General features: G+C 40.5%; 1 protein-coding gene across 4 annotated transcripts in view; it reads right to left on the reverse strand.

Annotated features, from left to right (window-relative positions):
* Positions 1-818: 818 nt before the first annotated feature.
* The window catches only part of FGF1 (fibroblast growth factor 1), a 146,753-nt gene continuing 131,391 nt past the window's right edge, over positions 819-16,180 (reverse strand). For all 4 annotated transcript variants that reach the window (XM_043987340.1, XM_043987341.1, XM_043987339.1 and 1 more), the window contains one exon: positions 819-5,279. In XM_043987340.1, the coding sequence (XP_043843275.1) occupies positions 5,085-5,279 (195 nt within the window). In that variant the 3' untranslated portion in view covers positions 819-5,084. The remainder of the gene's footprint in view (positions 5,280-16,180) is intronic.

Raw genomic sequence — 16,180 nt, forward strand, 5'->3', positions numbered from 1 at the left:
TTTTGTCTTTATACCATCCCACACCCAGCATAGTACCTTGAATATGGTAGCTGTTTAATAATACATATTTGTTCAATTGAATTGTCTTGAAAGACAAAGACAAACTCGTACTGCCCTTTACTGAAACATGCTAGTTTAAAGGAAATCCTTTTGGTATTTTCAAGGCATATATCAGTTAGTTCCTTAGGAAACCAAGCTGGTCAGTCATAAAGACGCTAACCTATTTTGATAGGATTGATAATAGAAAGAAAGAGTGAAACCTGGCTTATAGGACTCCTTTCTTTGTGTGGAAAGAGGAAAGGGTCCCTGGGATATACTTCTTAGATCATTGTTCTTGTTGTTGTTGTTGAGTTGTTTCAGTTGTGTATGATTCTTTGGGGTCCCATTTGGGATTCTCTTAGCAGAAATACTTGGAGTGGTTTGCCATTTCCTTTTTTTTTTTTTTTTTTTTGCCATTTCCTTTTTCACCTCATTTAACAGATGAGAAACCTGAGACAAACAGGCTTAAGGGACTTGCCCACGATCATATAGGTAGTAAGTAAGTTGGATTTGAACTTAGGTCTTCCTGACTCTTGGCCCAATGCTCTATTCACTGTGTCACTTAGCTGCGCTATTTCACAGATCCCCAAAGCCACAAAGAGGGATTCTCAATTTTCAATATATGCATAAAAGTGAAAGAAAATGTGCCCCCCCCCAAAAAGAAAAGAAAATGCCCCAGAAGGCATTTTTATGTCAGTGATGCTGAGGGAGATCCCTTAGCGGAAAGCTAACTAGACATTACATATGGACACATCAAAAGTATTCTGAGAGAGGCAATTCCGTTATTGAACTTTTATTTATTTCTTTCATAAGATGCTGAGCCACACAAAATGGAGAACCACACAAGACCATGGCTAGGTTTCACTTGCAGCCCCTTAACTGGGTACCAGTTATGCTGCTAATAGAGCCCAGGTCCTGACTTCCATACCTTATTAGAACTGGTTAGTTTCCTATCATTCAAAGGAAAGTCTCTGCTTAAGCTTAGGCCTGCACCCCTAGCCCTGGTCAACTGTCTAGCACATGCTCACTGTTGGTCCCAAAGGAGCCACATCTGTCACCACTGCTGTGGGGGGTGGGGGAGGGTGCAGGGGGAAATAACAACACAAAATAATTGAAAACCTAAGTGCTTCTGACAAGGAAGTAGGACAGCAGTGTTAGACAATACATCGCTGGATGGGTTTACAAACAGGGGACACATTACAAAAAGGCCAGAGAGAAGGATACGCTTAAGGGAAATAAAACATAATGGGAGGGAATCCATCCTTAATAACAAACCAGAGAAAATTCCAAATGGAGCTGGGAAGGAAGAAGGCTAGCACAAGACCACTAGGTTTTGGCAAATTTTCTTTTTGGAATTTGAAAGCCATCTTCCTGGATTGCTGACACATTTGCACAGTTGATGTGGATGCTATGGTATACTTTGACACCCCCTTTGAAGATCTAGGGGGGCATTATATTAGGGGTTAACATGAGGCTTTTTCACTGATGGAAGTTGCTCGATCTTTAGAGAACGGGACATCTGGTACTCAATTTCATTTCTTCAGCCAACCGAGTAAAATGAATGAATCAGGCCACTGATTTTTACATAACAGAAAGGAATGGATCTGCAATATGTTTCTTATATAACAAGCATCATGCCCTGGGAGAACTTGTAATGGCAAAATTTGGTGTTAGTGCATGATGAGTCATTCCAGTCACAAACCAGCCAGGTCACATGACTTGGCAAACGGGTCCCAAATTGTTGTCACCCCATTTCCCCATAGGTTTCTGTTAGTCATGAAAGTAAACTGAATCAGTTTATGGAAAAAACTCTGCTTCTGGGCAGTGGCATCTCAGGTATTGGCAGGATGGTGCCATAGAAACAGAGACCCTGGATTCAAACCCCAGTTTTGATACTTCCTAACAATGTGACCCTTGACCCCTCTAATGTCACCTCTAGTTTTTAGTCTACAATCCTATGATTCTGCAGCTTCTTCTAGGTGTAGCCTTGGTGGCGCAGCAGTTACTGGATTAATGTCAGCATCACAATGGTTCTGTGACAACAAGGGTCCACCTATCCTATCAGTTAGCAACAGCGTTCATTGTTTCTTGGACTAAACTCAACAATAAATCATTACAGACTATTAGAAATCCCTTGAATTTCCTCTTTGTATAACTTTTATTCTGGCCGAGATATAATGGCAGAGGGATATTGTTCAGGATTGCACTGTCCCTAGCTCCTTCATGGGGTTTGTTAATAGCAACAAATGGGATAATTGATGTGAAAGGATAAGGGGAGATCACAGAAGGAAAAGGAGTGTAGAGTAGCATTATTAATTACAGTCTTAGCCCCTTGATTTGAATTATTCAGCAGCACTGTGACTTGAAACACCTTTTCTGGGAGCTGTAACTTTTCCTTCCAATCTCAATGTGACAGTTCTGTTGCTAAGGTGTTTTCTCACTTCACATTGGCTCAGCTCTCTCATAAAAACCTGTGATGGAAGCGTCAATCAGACTTTGTTCAAGGTCCATGAGACCTTGTTCAAAGTTATGGTGTTGTCTCCTCTGTCTTAGACAAGACATCTTTTCTTTTTTTTCTGATAGAGAATTCATAGCAGCACAAGAGGAAACCAAAGACAAAGAAGACAAAGAGATATCTTCTTTTGTGAGTAAATGTAATATGGGTTATAAAGAATTGACTGTCATATGATACGGCCATCATCCTTAATGAGTTGAATGTTAATGAGGTTTAACTGCAGGTGGTCTCTAGATAGTTTAAGTATATGATGAAAACATATGCTCTCAATAAATAATATGGAATAGTAAAGCTATTAACAAGATACCAGTATTATAAGTCAGAGATGAGCTATATTTCTACTAGCTTGCTAGCCATATGGTTTGGGTTTACTTCAAGTGAGAAGCATATTAATAATCATTGAAATCTTACTTTTCTTTTGGTAAGATAGTAGCTAGAGTTGTACCATTTGTGAAATGTGCCTTTGTAAGACCTCAAGATACTGTCCAAAAGGCATCTTTCTCACTATTAGTGGAGCACTTACAGTCAGTATTTTTTTTCTAGAGCAGAAACTAGGAATTTTTGTGCCTGGCAGAACTGTAATGAGCATGGGGTGACTAGGGTACCGTCATCTTGGAAGGGAGGCATTCTTCTTATTTGCGACAGACATCCACCAGACCTTTACTCATGGGTGTAATTCCCATCCCTGTTCCATCACTGCCTTGACCAATCCTACCCTAGTGGTCTTATCACTCTAGGCCATGCTCTCCCCCACTGTTGAACCAATATAATTCTAACTAGGCTGCATCGGGCCTAGGGACAATCAGGAAAAATTATATTGGTAGTGTACACTGCTTCCTACCTAAACACACACATATTTTACTTTCCAGGGTAATGGAATTTCTAGTTATATATTTGAAACTGTGCCAAATTTGCTGAGTTGGTGGTGGGTGAGGAAGGGGTGACAGCAAGAGTCTGCCCTGATCAGTGTAGAGATTCTAGAGCGCTTCTATGGCAGGGTATGGAAGTCTGGAAGGGGGAGCAGAGGAGGGTCAGAGTGGTGAATCGTGGAGGAGAAAATGGAAATGGGTTGCCATGGCAATGAGATCCTGAAAGGCACCATACTAGGGACAGACTGTCCACTGGATTGCTCCATGAAAGAAGAATGACCCATCCCTGGAGGTCAGTACCCTATGTCCCATGCTAGAATTGTTTTGTTATTTGACTTTTTAAAATATAGTTATAAGTATGATACAAGCAGTTCCTTGGAGTGTCTGGGGGTCCCCCTGAAAGGTGCATGACCAGGGCATTTTAAGGATGACTGGTTGAAAGTGAGAGGGTCTGTTTGCAAAGTTCCACTGGAATTTTAGAACTTGAGAATTATTCTGTAACTTCTTAGGTCTCTTCCATTCATTCATGGTCTCTTAGGGCTCCCAACATTTCTACATACTGAGGTCTACAAACTGTATGTAGTAGAAAGAACATTGAATTTGGAGTCAGGATCCTAGAGTCAAAACTTGCCTTTACTCCTTATTAGCTATGTAACCTTTGAAAATTAACTTAACTGATCTAGGCCTCAGTTTCCTCAGGAAGTTGTACTGAATGACCTCTAAAGTCTTCTCCAGCTCTATAATCTTGTGACCTCTGCTTATAAAGGGTGAAAGCCTCCACTATTTATATAGTTACTTTCTCCTTCCTTCTCTTTTTTCAACTCTTCCTACTTGAAGGCCACTGGACAATATAGTTTCCCTTTGTGACAACTGCCACTGAATTGATCAACTCTTGTTTTTCCTGCTCTTTCAAGTCATCCTCATCTTGTACCCAACCTAGAACCCTTTACTGGTACCTGCTGTTCTACCAACATTCTTCTCAAAACCTTAGAAGGTTAAAGAAGCATAAGGATTTCTCTCAGTTAATCCTCCTCCTCCTTCTCCTCTTCCTTTGTTCTTTCTACCTTGAGATTCTCTTCCACAGGGTCTCATCTGGCCTTTCCCATTTGCAGCCCTTGGTTCTGCATCCCTGATCCTTCTTTCTGTGGGTGGCCCTCCCCCTCCAACCTTATAATAAGTTACTCTGCTAATATTTGTGGGGTGTTAAAAGGAAGAGGGCTTTGAGCCAGGTGTTTGGGGAAAAGAGCAGATGGGGTTTGCTCCCTCAGAGAGGAATTGCATGAAGTTACTAATGACTCATTTGGCATGTCCCTTTACACACTTCATTTGGCCCCATGCATGCACCTTTGCATTGGAGAGGCCTGTCCTGCTGCTGAGATCCACATAACAACGGAAAATCAAAACACAGCCTGGGACAGCCTGGCCTGTTGGCCCTAGCAGCATTTTGGTCCATTTGTGCCGAGCTTTACTAGTGCAAACAGCTTTGCGTAAGAGGGACTAGGAATTTAAAAGCACATAGCTTGCAAATAGAGGTGGCTGTTGATCTCAGGATCAGGCTACCCAAGAGGCAAAGGGACGTTTAGGGATCCAGAGGAGAGGGAAGGAGGTGTTTGAGACTCCTGGGATTGCTCTGGAGTGGCCAACACCTCATTCAGATTTCCTTACTCAGAGGACACAGGGAGGGGAAGAAACAGTATGGCTTTCTGGCCATAGTGAGTCCTGGGACCTCGTTTGCAACTTCCATTCTTCTTGAGGCCCACAAACCAATTTTTCTCCGCATGCTTCTTCGATATGTAGGTGTTATAATGATTCTCCTCCAGTCTCTCCAGGAACAAGCATTCTTCACTGGGTGTCTGCTATTAAAAAAAACAAAACAAACAGAGAAATTAAACCCATTAGAAATGACTCTTTTTCCATCCCTAGGACAATTCAGACAAAACGTTTAGGGGAGGAGGAGAGTCTAGTCTATGCCATGTGTGGTATTCACTAAGTGCAAATTCAAAATCTTCTTTGGAAAGAAAATGGCCAAATGCTAACATTTCATCCTGTTGAATTTCACTGAGCAAGATCAGATACGTGTAGAACTTCAGGATTATTATTGTGAATATAAATTACCATTCTATATAAGACTGTAGACTTAGAAAAGGCAGGAAATCTGGCTGCATTTGATTCTAGCCCTTTAGCCCATACTCAGGAAGTTAATTTCTAAAAATAAACCCTTGACATAAAATCTATATCTCTAACCCTGACCTCTCTCCTGAGCTCAGAATTTCATTTCTAATGGTATGAGGAGTGTCACGACCTCTAAGGCCCTTCCCAATTCGGAGATTTGGGAATTCTACCTCCAGCTTGATATCCTACTAATTCTTTAAACTCAGCATGTCTGAAACCAAACCTTTTCTCTTTTCTACAAAATCTTCTCCCCCTCTTGACTTAAGTGATTTTTAATCCCAATCTAATACATTTCTAATTCCCTTCCCCATAACAGAACACAAAGGAAAACAGCCCAAACTGACTAACAAAAAACTAATATCCTGTACCCACAGTCACATACCTCTCTACAAGAAGACTTAAAATTGGTCACTGCAATTAATCTAAATTCAGCTGCCTTTTAAGATTGCTGTCATTTATATAACATGTTACTGTGTATATTTTTTTTACCTGGTTCTGTTTACTTGACTCTGCATTAGTTCATAGAAATTTTTCCTTTTATATCTCTGCATTCTTAATATTTGTCATTTCTTATAGCACACTAATATTCCATTACATTCATTAACCATGATTAGTTCAGCTATTCCTCAATTAATAAGCACCTATTTTCTCTCCACTTTTTTTTTTGCTACCACAAGAAAATGCTGCTATGAATATGTTCACATATGTGGGGTGTTTCTTGCTGTTTTGTTGTTTTTTACTTTGGGGGTGTATATATCCAATTATGGGATCTCTGGGTCAGAATATATGAATAATTTAATGACTTTTCTTGAAAAATTCCAGATTTTTTCCTCCTGATTTTTGAATTGTTATCAATTGTACCAATGTCAAACACACAGCCCGCAGGCACATGTGCCCTACAACACTCCTGAGTGCTGCCTGAACAAGATTAAAACATAGTTGCTATCTGATTTTAATGTGTTACTACATGAATAAAGAGAAATGTATAAATATGTGGTTTTCTAAGTCAATATGGAGTCCACAGGAATCCTTATATGCAATTTAGTGACCCCATTTCTATTTGAGTTTGATACCACTGCTACAGTCTTCTCTTCTCAGGTCACACACATGATATAATTAAGACTTGTCAAATCTTGTCAATATCGCTCCTTACCCATCCACATCCACCAGAATACAAACCATTATTGCCATCTCCATGGACAATTACAGTAGCATTCTTTTTTTTTTTTTAGTGAGGCAGTTGGGGTTAAGTGACTTGTCCAGGGTCACACAGCTAGTAAGTGTTAAGTGTCTGAGACCAGACTTGAACTCAGGTACTCCTGAATCCAGGGCCGGTGCTCTATCCACTGTGCCACCTAGCTGCCCCTACAGTAGCATTCTAACAAGTCTCCCTACTCCAGATGCTTCCTCCTTCCTCCATCCTTCAAACATTGGCCCAATTAATCTTCCTTATCATTAATTTGATCATAACAGGACTGTCTTCAGAACTCTGAAATGGGTCTCTGTGTCCTCCTAAGCAAGGCATCGTGGGACAGTGGGAAAAGTGTTGGATTTACAGACAGAGGACCTGAATTCTAATTGTAGTCCTTTCACTCCCTGTCTGTATAACCTCGGACCAATCATTTGTCCTGTCTGGACGTTAGTTTCTTTATTTATAAAATGGGGGAATTGGAATGGATGACCCCTAAGGTCCCTGCAGTGCAAAATCTATGATCCTAAGGAAAGTTCAAAAGTCACATTTTAGGAAAGACATTGATAAGCCAGAGTATCCTGAAGAGATCAAGCAGAATGTCAAATGACCTTGAGATTCTGTCATAGAAAGATTGACAAGTCCCTTAACCATGTTTGCCTTAGTTCTTCATCTGTAAAATGAGCTGGAGAAGGAAATAGCAACCCACTCCAGTATCTTTGCCAAGAAAACCTCAAAAGAGGTCACAAAGAGTTGGTTATTACTGAAAAGTCCAACCTTGTCAAAAGGATTAAAAAGTAGGGATGTTTAGACTGCTGTAGAGAAGATTTGGGGGACAGAAGGAGCAAGCTAGCTGCCTTTAGGTGTCTAGAAGCCTGCCATGGGGAAGTGACATTAGATTTGATCAACTTAGTCCCAAAGGGCAGAATTGGAAGTAATGAAAAGTTACAAAGATGCAAATTTAGGCTTGATTTAAGGAGAAACTTCCTAACAAAGATACAAAGTGGAATTGGCTGCCTTCAGAGGGATAGGGTTCCCCATCATGAGAACACAGGCTGGATGACCACTTGTCAAGTATGTTATGGAGGGAATTCTTGTGCAGGTTTGGGTTGAACTAGATGGCCCCTCCTCATTTTCACCTACTAGCTTTTCTGACTTTCTTTAAGTCCCAACTAAAATCCCATCTTCTTTGGGAGGCCTTTCCCAACTCTTACAGTACCTTCCTTTTCTTACTTATTTCCTACTTACCCTATATTATATTTTAATGTATATTATATGTTTGTACATATTTATTTGCTTCTCTCCCCCATTAGAATATGAGCTCCTTGCAGGCAAGGACTATCTTTTGGCTCTTTTTGTATCCCTAGTGCATAGTACAGTGTCTAGCATATAGTAGGTACTTAATAAATTTTTAGTGACTGACTAGGTGGTCAGTTAGCAATCACTACAGTGATTAAGCACCTACAGTGGGCCAGGCACTCTACTAAATGCACAGAGAATGGGAAAATCCATTAGATTGTGACCTCCTTGAGGGCAGGAACTGTCTTTTGCCTTTCTTTGTATCCCTAGTGTTTAGTACAGTGGCTGGCACACAGTAGGCACTTAATAAATATTTAATGACTAACTAAGAAAGGCAAGAGACACCCCTTGCTCTGAAGGATCTCACACTCTAATGAGGGATACAACATTCAGACTATGTATAAATGAGGCATAGAGGGGATACACCGAAAGCTAACCAATATATACAAGGATATACAAGAGAGAGAAGGCACTAGAATTAAGAGGTATTGGGGAAAGTTAGGTTTTATCTGAGACTTGAAGGAAATCAGGGAATCCAGAAAGTGAAAATGAGGAGGGAGAGAATTCCAAGGATGAGGGATAGCTAAAGGAAATGTCTAGAGTCTGGAGAGAGCGAGAGCAAGAAAGAGAGAGAGAGAGAGGGAAAAAAAAGTGCATGTTGGGTAGAGGAAAGGCAGTAAACTCTCAGAACTCAGGACATAATCACTCCAAAAAACCTCCAAATAATGTCCTAAGACAATTCCTGGAGCAACAGAACCCACAAAAGAATGTGCTGAGATAATTTTCCAGCCAAAGACAGCTTAGAAGGTCAGCAGGAGGGGGCTGCTGTGCTGAGACAGGAGTAGAGTCCAACCCCACAGTCGTACTGACACAGATCTAGTCCCAGCCAGACTGAGCCAGGTAAAGAGACCCCTGGAGCCTCTGAATCAGCTGCAGCACCAGCGTCATCTGGAACTAAGCTCACAGTCTGATAAGAGGGCTGAGCAGTTGGCAGGGGGCAGATTACAGGGGTCTCTGCTGGTGCTGAGGTGAATCTTGGGTTTTTCACCCCTGCTGCAAACCAGGAAGTAGACTTGAGTAGCAGTGGCCCAGGGCAGGGGGGGGGTAGGGGATCAGGCTCATAGGAGCTAACAACTACAACACACAAAGTTTTGCTGCCTGGTTAATTAGCAAGTTGGCCTGGGATTATCTACAGACCAGGGGACAGGCCAGGCAAGTGAAGAACCTGCCCCTCCTTAAATCATACCGCTTGGGACAGTGAAGCCTGGAAACAGTGCCCCACTTTAAGGAGCTAAAAGTCAAGTAAAAGACAGGTAAGATGAGCAGACAGAGAAAGGTGAAGACCATAGAAAGTTTTTTTAATGACAAGGAAGACTGAGGTGCACCCTCAGAAGAGGATAGCAACATTAGGGCTCCTATATCCAAAGCTTCCAAGAAAAATATGAATTGTTCTCAGGCCATTGAGGCTGTCAAAAAAGGACTTGAGAGAGAGAGAGAGAGAGAATCTTTTTTGAAGATAAGAGCAAGAAATAGTGTCACTGGATTGAAGAGCACATGGGGGCAAGTAAAGTGGAAGAAATTCAGGGGGGAGGTTGAGTTATAAATGGCTTTGAACACCAAATAGGAGGTTTTATATTTGATCCTAGAGGTGATATGGTACCACTAGAGCTGATTGAATAAGGAGGTGACAGGGTCAGACCTGTGCTTTAGAAAGGTCAGTTTGATAGCTGAAGACAAACTGAACTAGAGGTGAGAGAGACTTGAGACAGGTAAACCAACTGGAATATTTCATATGGTCTAGGCATGAAGCAATGGGGACTTAGACCAGGATGGTGGAAGTGATAGAGGAGAGAAAGGGTCACAGATGAGAGATCTGACAAAGGAAAAATCAACAGCCCTTTGCAACAGATCAGATATGGGGGGTAAAAGAAAGTGAGGAATTGAAGATGATACTTAAGTTGTGAGCCTGGGTGAGAATGATGGCACACTGGACCATAATAAGAAAGTTCAAAAGAGGGGAATGTTTGGGGAAGGGGGAGGAAGATATTGAGTTTAGTCTGGGACATGTTGAATTTAAGATGTCTATGATATATCCAGTTCAAGATGTCCAATAGGTAGTTGGAGATGCAAGTGCGGAGGTGAGAGAGTAGTCTGTTATCCCATGCGTTCACCATATGACTAACCCAACATTTCTTTCAATTGTACATTTCTTTGTTAAAACCTTATTAACATTTTCTGTTACTTCTTAAGTCTAGACAGTCAGCATGACAAGAAATCTAGTGCTAATTTGTAGTGTTTGTCAATTTCCATGGTGAAAATGTTCACACTGAAAATTGGCTCTTACAAGCTAGTTTCAGCTCATTCTAGTATAGTCTTGCCTAAAACAAAGTAGAATGTACAGGTGCAACAGCAGAAGTACCGATTGCTATGGGAGATTAGAGAAATGATAGATGATTTGCAGCTGAGGAGGCTAAGAAAAGGATCTCTAGAGGAGATAGAACTTAAGCTGGGCCTTCACTGAAAATAAGAAGATAAAAAGATCTAAAAAATGTTGTAGAATACTTTCTCTTTGTTGATATGTAACATGCATAGGCATTCTGTGTATCAAAGAACTACTACATCACCCACTGAATATTTTGGATGCACACTGAATGACAACAGGGATGATCCCAGGTTAGATACTAGAGGAAACTATCAAGGAATAACTCAAGATGACCTCCTTGTGTGAGAAGGAAGAAGATGTTATATTTAGGCAATTATCTGAAGGTTTTGCTGAGATGTAAATGAACCATTCTGAGCCCTTTGTACAAGTTATTTACACCATAATCCTACATTACCATCTAGAGAGATAGAGAAGGGCAGGAGATAGGAGAATCTGATGAATACCAGTCCTGAAATAGAGAAAGAAAAGAGTTGCAGGGGTGTGATTCTGGGTTGGAGATGAGTCAGTTCAGGGGGCTAAGAAATATCAGATCTAGTTCATATATATAGATATATTATAGATAATATAGATCATATTCCAATGAAGGACTGGGTTAAGTCACTATACCTACTTTAACACTTCCTGTGTCACTGATGATAGATATCACAACCCTTCCATGCCTTAGAAGATATGTTAAATGAGTAGCTATAGCCAAATAAAATCCATCCCTTGTGGCCAACCCCATGGTGAAGAGTCTCTCTGCATTCATCTGGCTTATCCTTCAGACAACAGGTATGACTTGCCACATGGCCATCCTGGATTGGTAAAATCTGCTGGAGGTTGTGCTTTCAAGAACACAGTGTTGTCTCCACACTATCATGAGGCAGCAAAGGATGACTTTAGTGATGTTGGCCCATTGTTTTTCTGTATGTGGATTTCATATAACTTTGTCATTTCCCCATGGTTTGCCATTTTTGTCCTGTGCTTGTACAGTTTCTAGCTGCAAAGTATTTGAAAGTCTCAAGAGTAGAGGTTCTTAAGACTTTTTATGTCATGGTCCCCTTTGTCAGTCTGGTGAAGCTGTAGTAGTAGTAGTAGTAGTAGTAGTAGTAGTAGTAGTAGTAGTAGTAGTGGTGGTGGTGGTGGTGGTGGTGGTGGTGGTGGTGGTGGTGGCAGCATTGGCAGCAGCAGCATTGGTAGCAGCAGTGGTAGTAATGGTAGTAGTGGTAGTAGTCATTTATATAGAGTTTTATGGTTTTCAAAGTGATTTACTCTTTCAACCACCCTGGGAGTTAGGTGAAATTATTATCTCCATTTTACAGATGCAGAAACTAAGGTAAAGAGAAGTTAAAAGACCTGCTAAGGGTCACATAGTTATGAAGTATAGGGATGTAACCTTGGATCTTCCTGACTCTAGCTCCAGGACTTTACCCTACTACACCACCTAGTAGCCAGGATAAGGAAAGGCTCCCTATAGGACATTTCACAGGAGCAGAACTTTCAATGAAATAAGGGAGGTTAGGCATAACTACAATCCATATTTGGGGGGACAGAGTGTCCTAGGGATTTGCCCTTTCCCCTTTACTGCTAAATATTTTTATCAATGAGTCGGAAGATATGTTTATCAAATTTATAGTTGATACTAAATTGGGAGGAATAATTAAAATATTGGATGATAGAATCAGGATCCAAAAAGATCCTAGCTAGAGACATAGTGGAAAATAATGGGATGAATCTATTTTGAACTATATAAAAGGAATGAGTTTAAGTCTTATGCTTGTGTTCAAAGAAATTAAATCTGAAAACATAGCATAACACCAGTGTATGTTCTGTACAATGTACAGTGTAATTTGGCTGTGTTAGAATGGGATCTAGTCATAAAATGGGCTATAAACACCCCAGGATGTAACACTTGGGACATCATACTTTCTGGCTACATGTGTTCAACACCCCTACTTCCCTGTGGGTTCTGCTTAATCCTCTAACCTGTTCTTAGACTAGCAAGTCTAAGTTCTTAAGAGCTAGACCATGACCACATGTTTACATTCAAAATTTCACATGGTTCTAGAGTAATCATACCGAGGGGAAATATACTTCTCCTACTCGACACTTGAGCTCCCATCCAATGTGGTTTTTGTCTCCACAGTCACTCACAAGGCAATGCATCCATACAACGCGTGATATTTATACAATGAGCCAAGCACAATAATGTCACCTTTACATCTCAAACAGCTATTTTCTTAACAATAAGGCAAAAGAAATAGCATTATAGATGCTAATATATTAAATCAAAGGTATAAATTTGTATATGTACATATGTGTATACATATACATATATGTATATATATACATGTATATAAACACACACATAAAATGGAGCTAGGTGGCACAGTGAATGGAGTGCCAGGCCTGGAGTCAGGAAGACTCATCTTCCTGGCTTAAAATCTGGTCTCAGATACTTACTGGCTGGACAAGTAATTTAACCCTGTTTGCCTCAGTTTCTTCATCTGTAAAATGAGCTGGAGAAGGAAATGGCAAACCCCTCCAGTAGCTCTGCCAAGAAAACTCCAAATGGGGTCATGGAGAGTTGGACACAACTAAAGAAGGACTGAACAACTGTAACAATTGGAATGACGCCACCTGCTGGAGACTTACTGTAGAAAAGCTCCGCCATGAAATGAAGGTCTCTGAGGGCAAGACCATGAGTCTTTTCTTTGGTGTCAGGAAGTGACATTTGCTTGTGGGAGGAAGAAGTGGGGAGCCTGGCACTCTGACTCGCTCTTTTTCTCAGAGACTCTGGCGGACAGCAGAGCTAGGAATGCTCTCTCCCTTTAATAGATAGATGAATGTAGGCCTTTCTTTCTCTCTTTACCAAATTCTTATTCTCCTTAATAAATGCTTAAAAGTCTAACTCTTGCTAAAGTTTATAATTTATTGGTGACCACTCATTAGATATTTTAGACAGGTTAGCTAGAATTTTAGCCCTTAACAGATGGTGACCACGAAGGGGAGTTTTAATGCTCTTATATCCAATTTTAAATCTCACACAACAATAATAATAAATTATACAAATAAGCCCAGATCAAACTCTTTCCAGTGTACTCAGTAGCTATGGTAAAGAGTGGATGGATACACATTTATAGAAACCTGACAGGAAAATACATGAGGAAGGAAAATTCATGTGTTTGGGGTAACTCACAACTCTAGTTTTCATGCTTCAGTGTTATTGGTCCATTAGGGAATATCTATGTCACAGCTGATCCTCACCACTCCTCAGCTGGAAAAATCCTCTTTTCTCTATTAGGACATAGTCTTTACAAGCTCATTCAATTAGCCATTACCCTTAAAGGGGCATTTAGAATGTGTTAGCTCTTAATATAAATAGTTTTCTTTAAGCAAGACAACTACCAGATTCATCAAACTATATCTCTGCTCTTTCCAAGCCAGCCCAGGCTTGTATTCATTCAACCAGATGCAGCGCTGTCCAATCAAAATGGTCTTTACAGCAAGACAATTTATCTTTGTTCTAAGCCACCTCACCAGGATAACAAGGGTTAAGTTCCCTCTACTTCTCCTCTAGCTAGAGGGGGCAGCAGAGAGCAACAAGCCCCATGAAAGCTTTATTTTGCTCCAACTCTAGGTGATAAGGAAGGTCACCAGCGGTCACTGGAACTTTTAGCCAATGAAATCAGTGCTCTCTGACCAATTGGGAATAATTCAGCTAAAACCTCTCAGCTGCCTCCTTCCAGGTGACATAGTTCCAACTGAATAGCTTTTCAGAACCAAACCCGGCCCCTTCTCTCACTCTACAACTAAGGTTCCTCTTGCCTTGTTGCTGAGGATGTCTTACTCTTCATTTTCTGTGCTCAGTGACATAGATGGAAATATTAGTGATTCAACTTTCACAAGTCACAACTCACACAATTTCTCTTATCAAATTAATAATCTTTAAAAATCATACTCCAGGCTCCAAATATTTATGATTTCTTGTTTTCTTAGTTTTATCCCTTTTAGTCACAAAAATTTGGAGAGAAAATATGTATGCAGAAATTAGGGAAATACCTATCATGCCTTAGTTCCAAAGTCTCTAACAAGGTAGTCGGGTTTTTTTGGTGCCCTTAAAACTGTTTCTTTACCCCCCAAAAAAATTTCTCTAGGTTTTAATAAACAAGAAATCTTTCTCTTCCTCTTTATAAATGCTCAAGGTATTGTAATGGATGGTGGATTGCTCAAGTTGAAGTCAGGAAGATATGCGTACAAATCCTGCCTCAGGTACATTCTAGCTTTGGGATCCTAGACAAATCACTTAAACTCTCTGTGCCTCAATTTTCCTACTCTGGAGGATTGGGGAAATAATTTTTAAAAAAATAGTGCTTTACAGGGGGCAGCTAGATGGCACAGTGGATAGAGCACCAGCCCTGGAGTCAGGAGTACCTGAGTTCAAATCCGGCCTCAGACACTTGACACGTACTAGCTGTGTGACCCTGGGCAAATCACTTATCCCCAATTGCCTCACTAAAAAAAAAAAATAGTGCTTTACAAACCATAAAAATACCATATAAATATTGGTTATTATTATGGAGTAGCTAGGTGGTATAGTAGATAGAATTGGATTTGGAGTCAAGAAGACCTGGATTTGAATCTTGCCTCAGGCACTTCGTAGCTGTGTTACCCTGGGCAAGTCATTTAACACTCTCAGTCTCAGTTTCCTCAACTGCAAAATGGGGATAATAATAGCACCTACCTCCCAGGGATGTTGTGAGGATTAAATGAGACAACATATACAAAGTGCTTTGCAAACATTAAAGAATTATGTAAATGCTAGCTATTAAACTATTCCCACCCAAGTGAGGCATCACTCCTCATTGTTAACAAAGAGATCCTCAACTCCATGCCACAGATAAATTTCCTTCCAAAATTGCCCAAAATCCCATCTGAAAGTTCTTCATACTCATATTTTAAAATAATACTCACAGTAGGTATCAAATGTCCATTCATAAGAGCAGCAATATCTTAACATCCTTTGATAATTAAAATAAATCTCTTCCTTTACACAAAATCACTTTTTCTGCCCTCTTCATCATTAACTACTCCTCATGAAAAGGCTCTAAAAGAGACAGAATGCTTCACAGCAACATGGAAAAGAATGGCTAGACATTGTGTGGAGAAAAATTGGAGGGGGGGGAGGTTAGATGAGTACAAGCTCAGTATGAGTCAGCAGTGTTACTTGGCATCCAAAAAAGCTAATGAGAGACAATGTGTCCTGAATGATCATCCCACAGTATGCTGCCCTAGTTAGACCACATCTGGAATATTATGTTCAATTTGCAAAGGTCAGTGACAAAATGGAGTGTGCCCAGAGGAGGGAAACCAAGATAGTGAGATTAGAGACGCCAACATCAGAGAATCAGTTAAAGCAGCCAGAACTGTTTAGCCAAAAGAGAAGATTTAGAGGAGATCAGATGCTGTCACTGCCTCAGGAACAGAACTAGGAACAATTGGTGGAAGTTGCTGGAGGGACAAATTTAATCTCATTGTAAAGAAAATCTTCCTGGCTATTAGGGCAGTCCAAAAGTGAAATGGGTTGCCTCAAGAGGTAGTGGGTTCCCCTTAATTGGAGATGTACAAACATAGAATGGATGTTCACTTGTCAGGGTTATTGTAAAGGGATTCAA

This window comes from Dromiciops gliroides, chromosome 2, assembly GCF_019393635.1.
Source record: "Dromiciops gliroides isolate mDroGli1 chromosome 2, mDroGli1.pri, whole genome shotgun sequence".
Classification (NCBI taxonomy): Eukaryota; Metazoa; Chordata; class Mammalia; order Microbiotheria; family Microbiotheriidae; genus Dromiciops; species Dromiciops gliroides.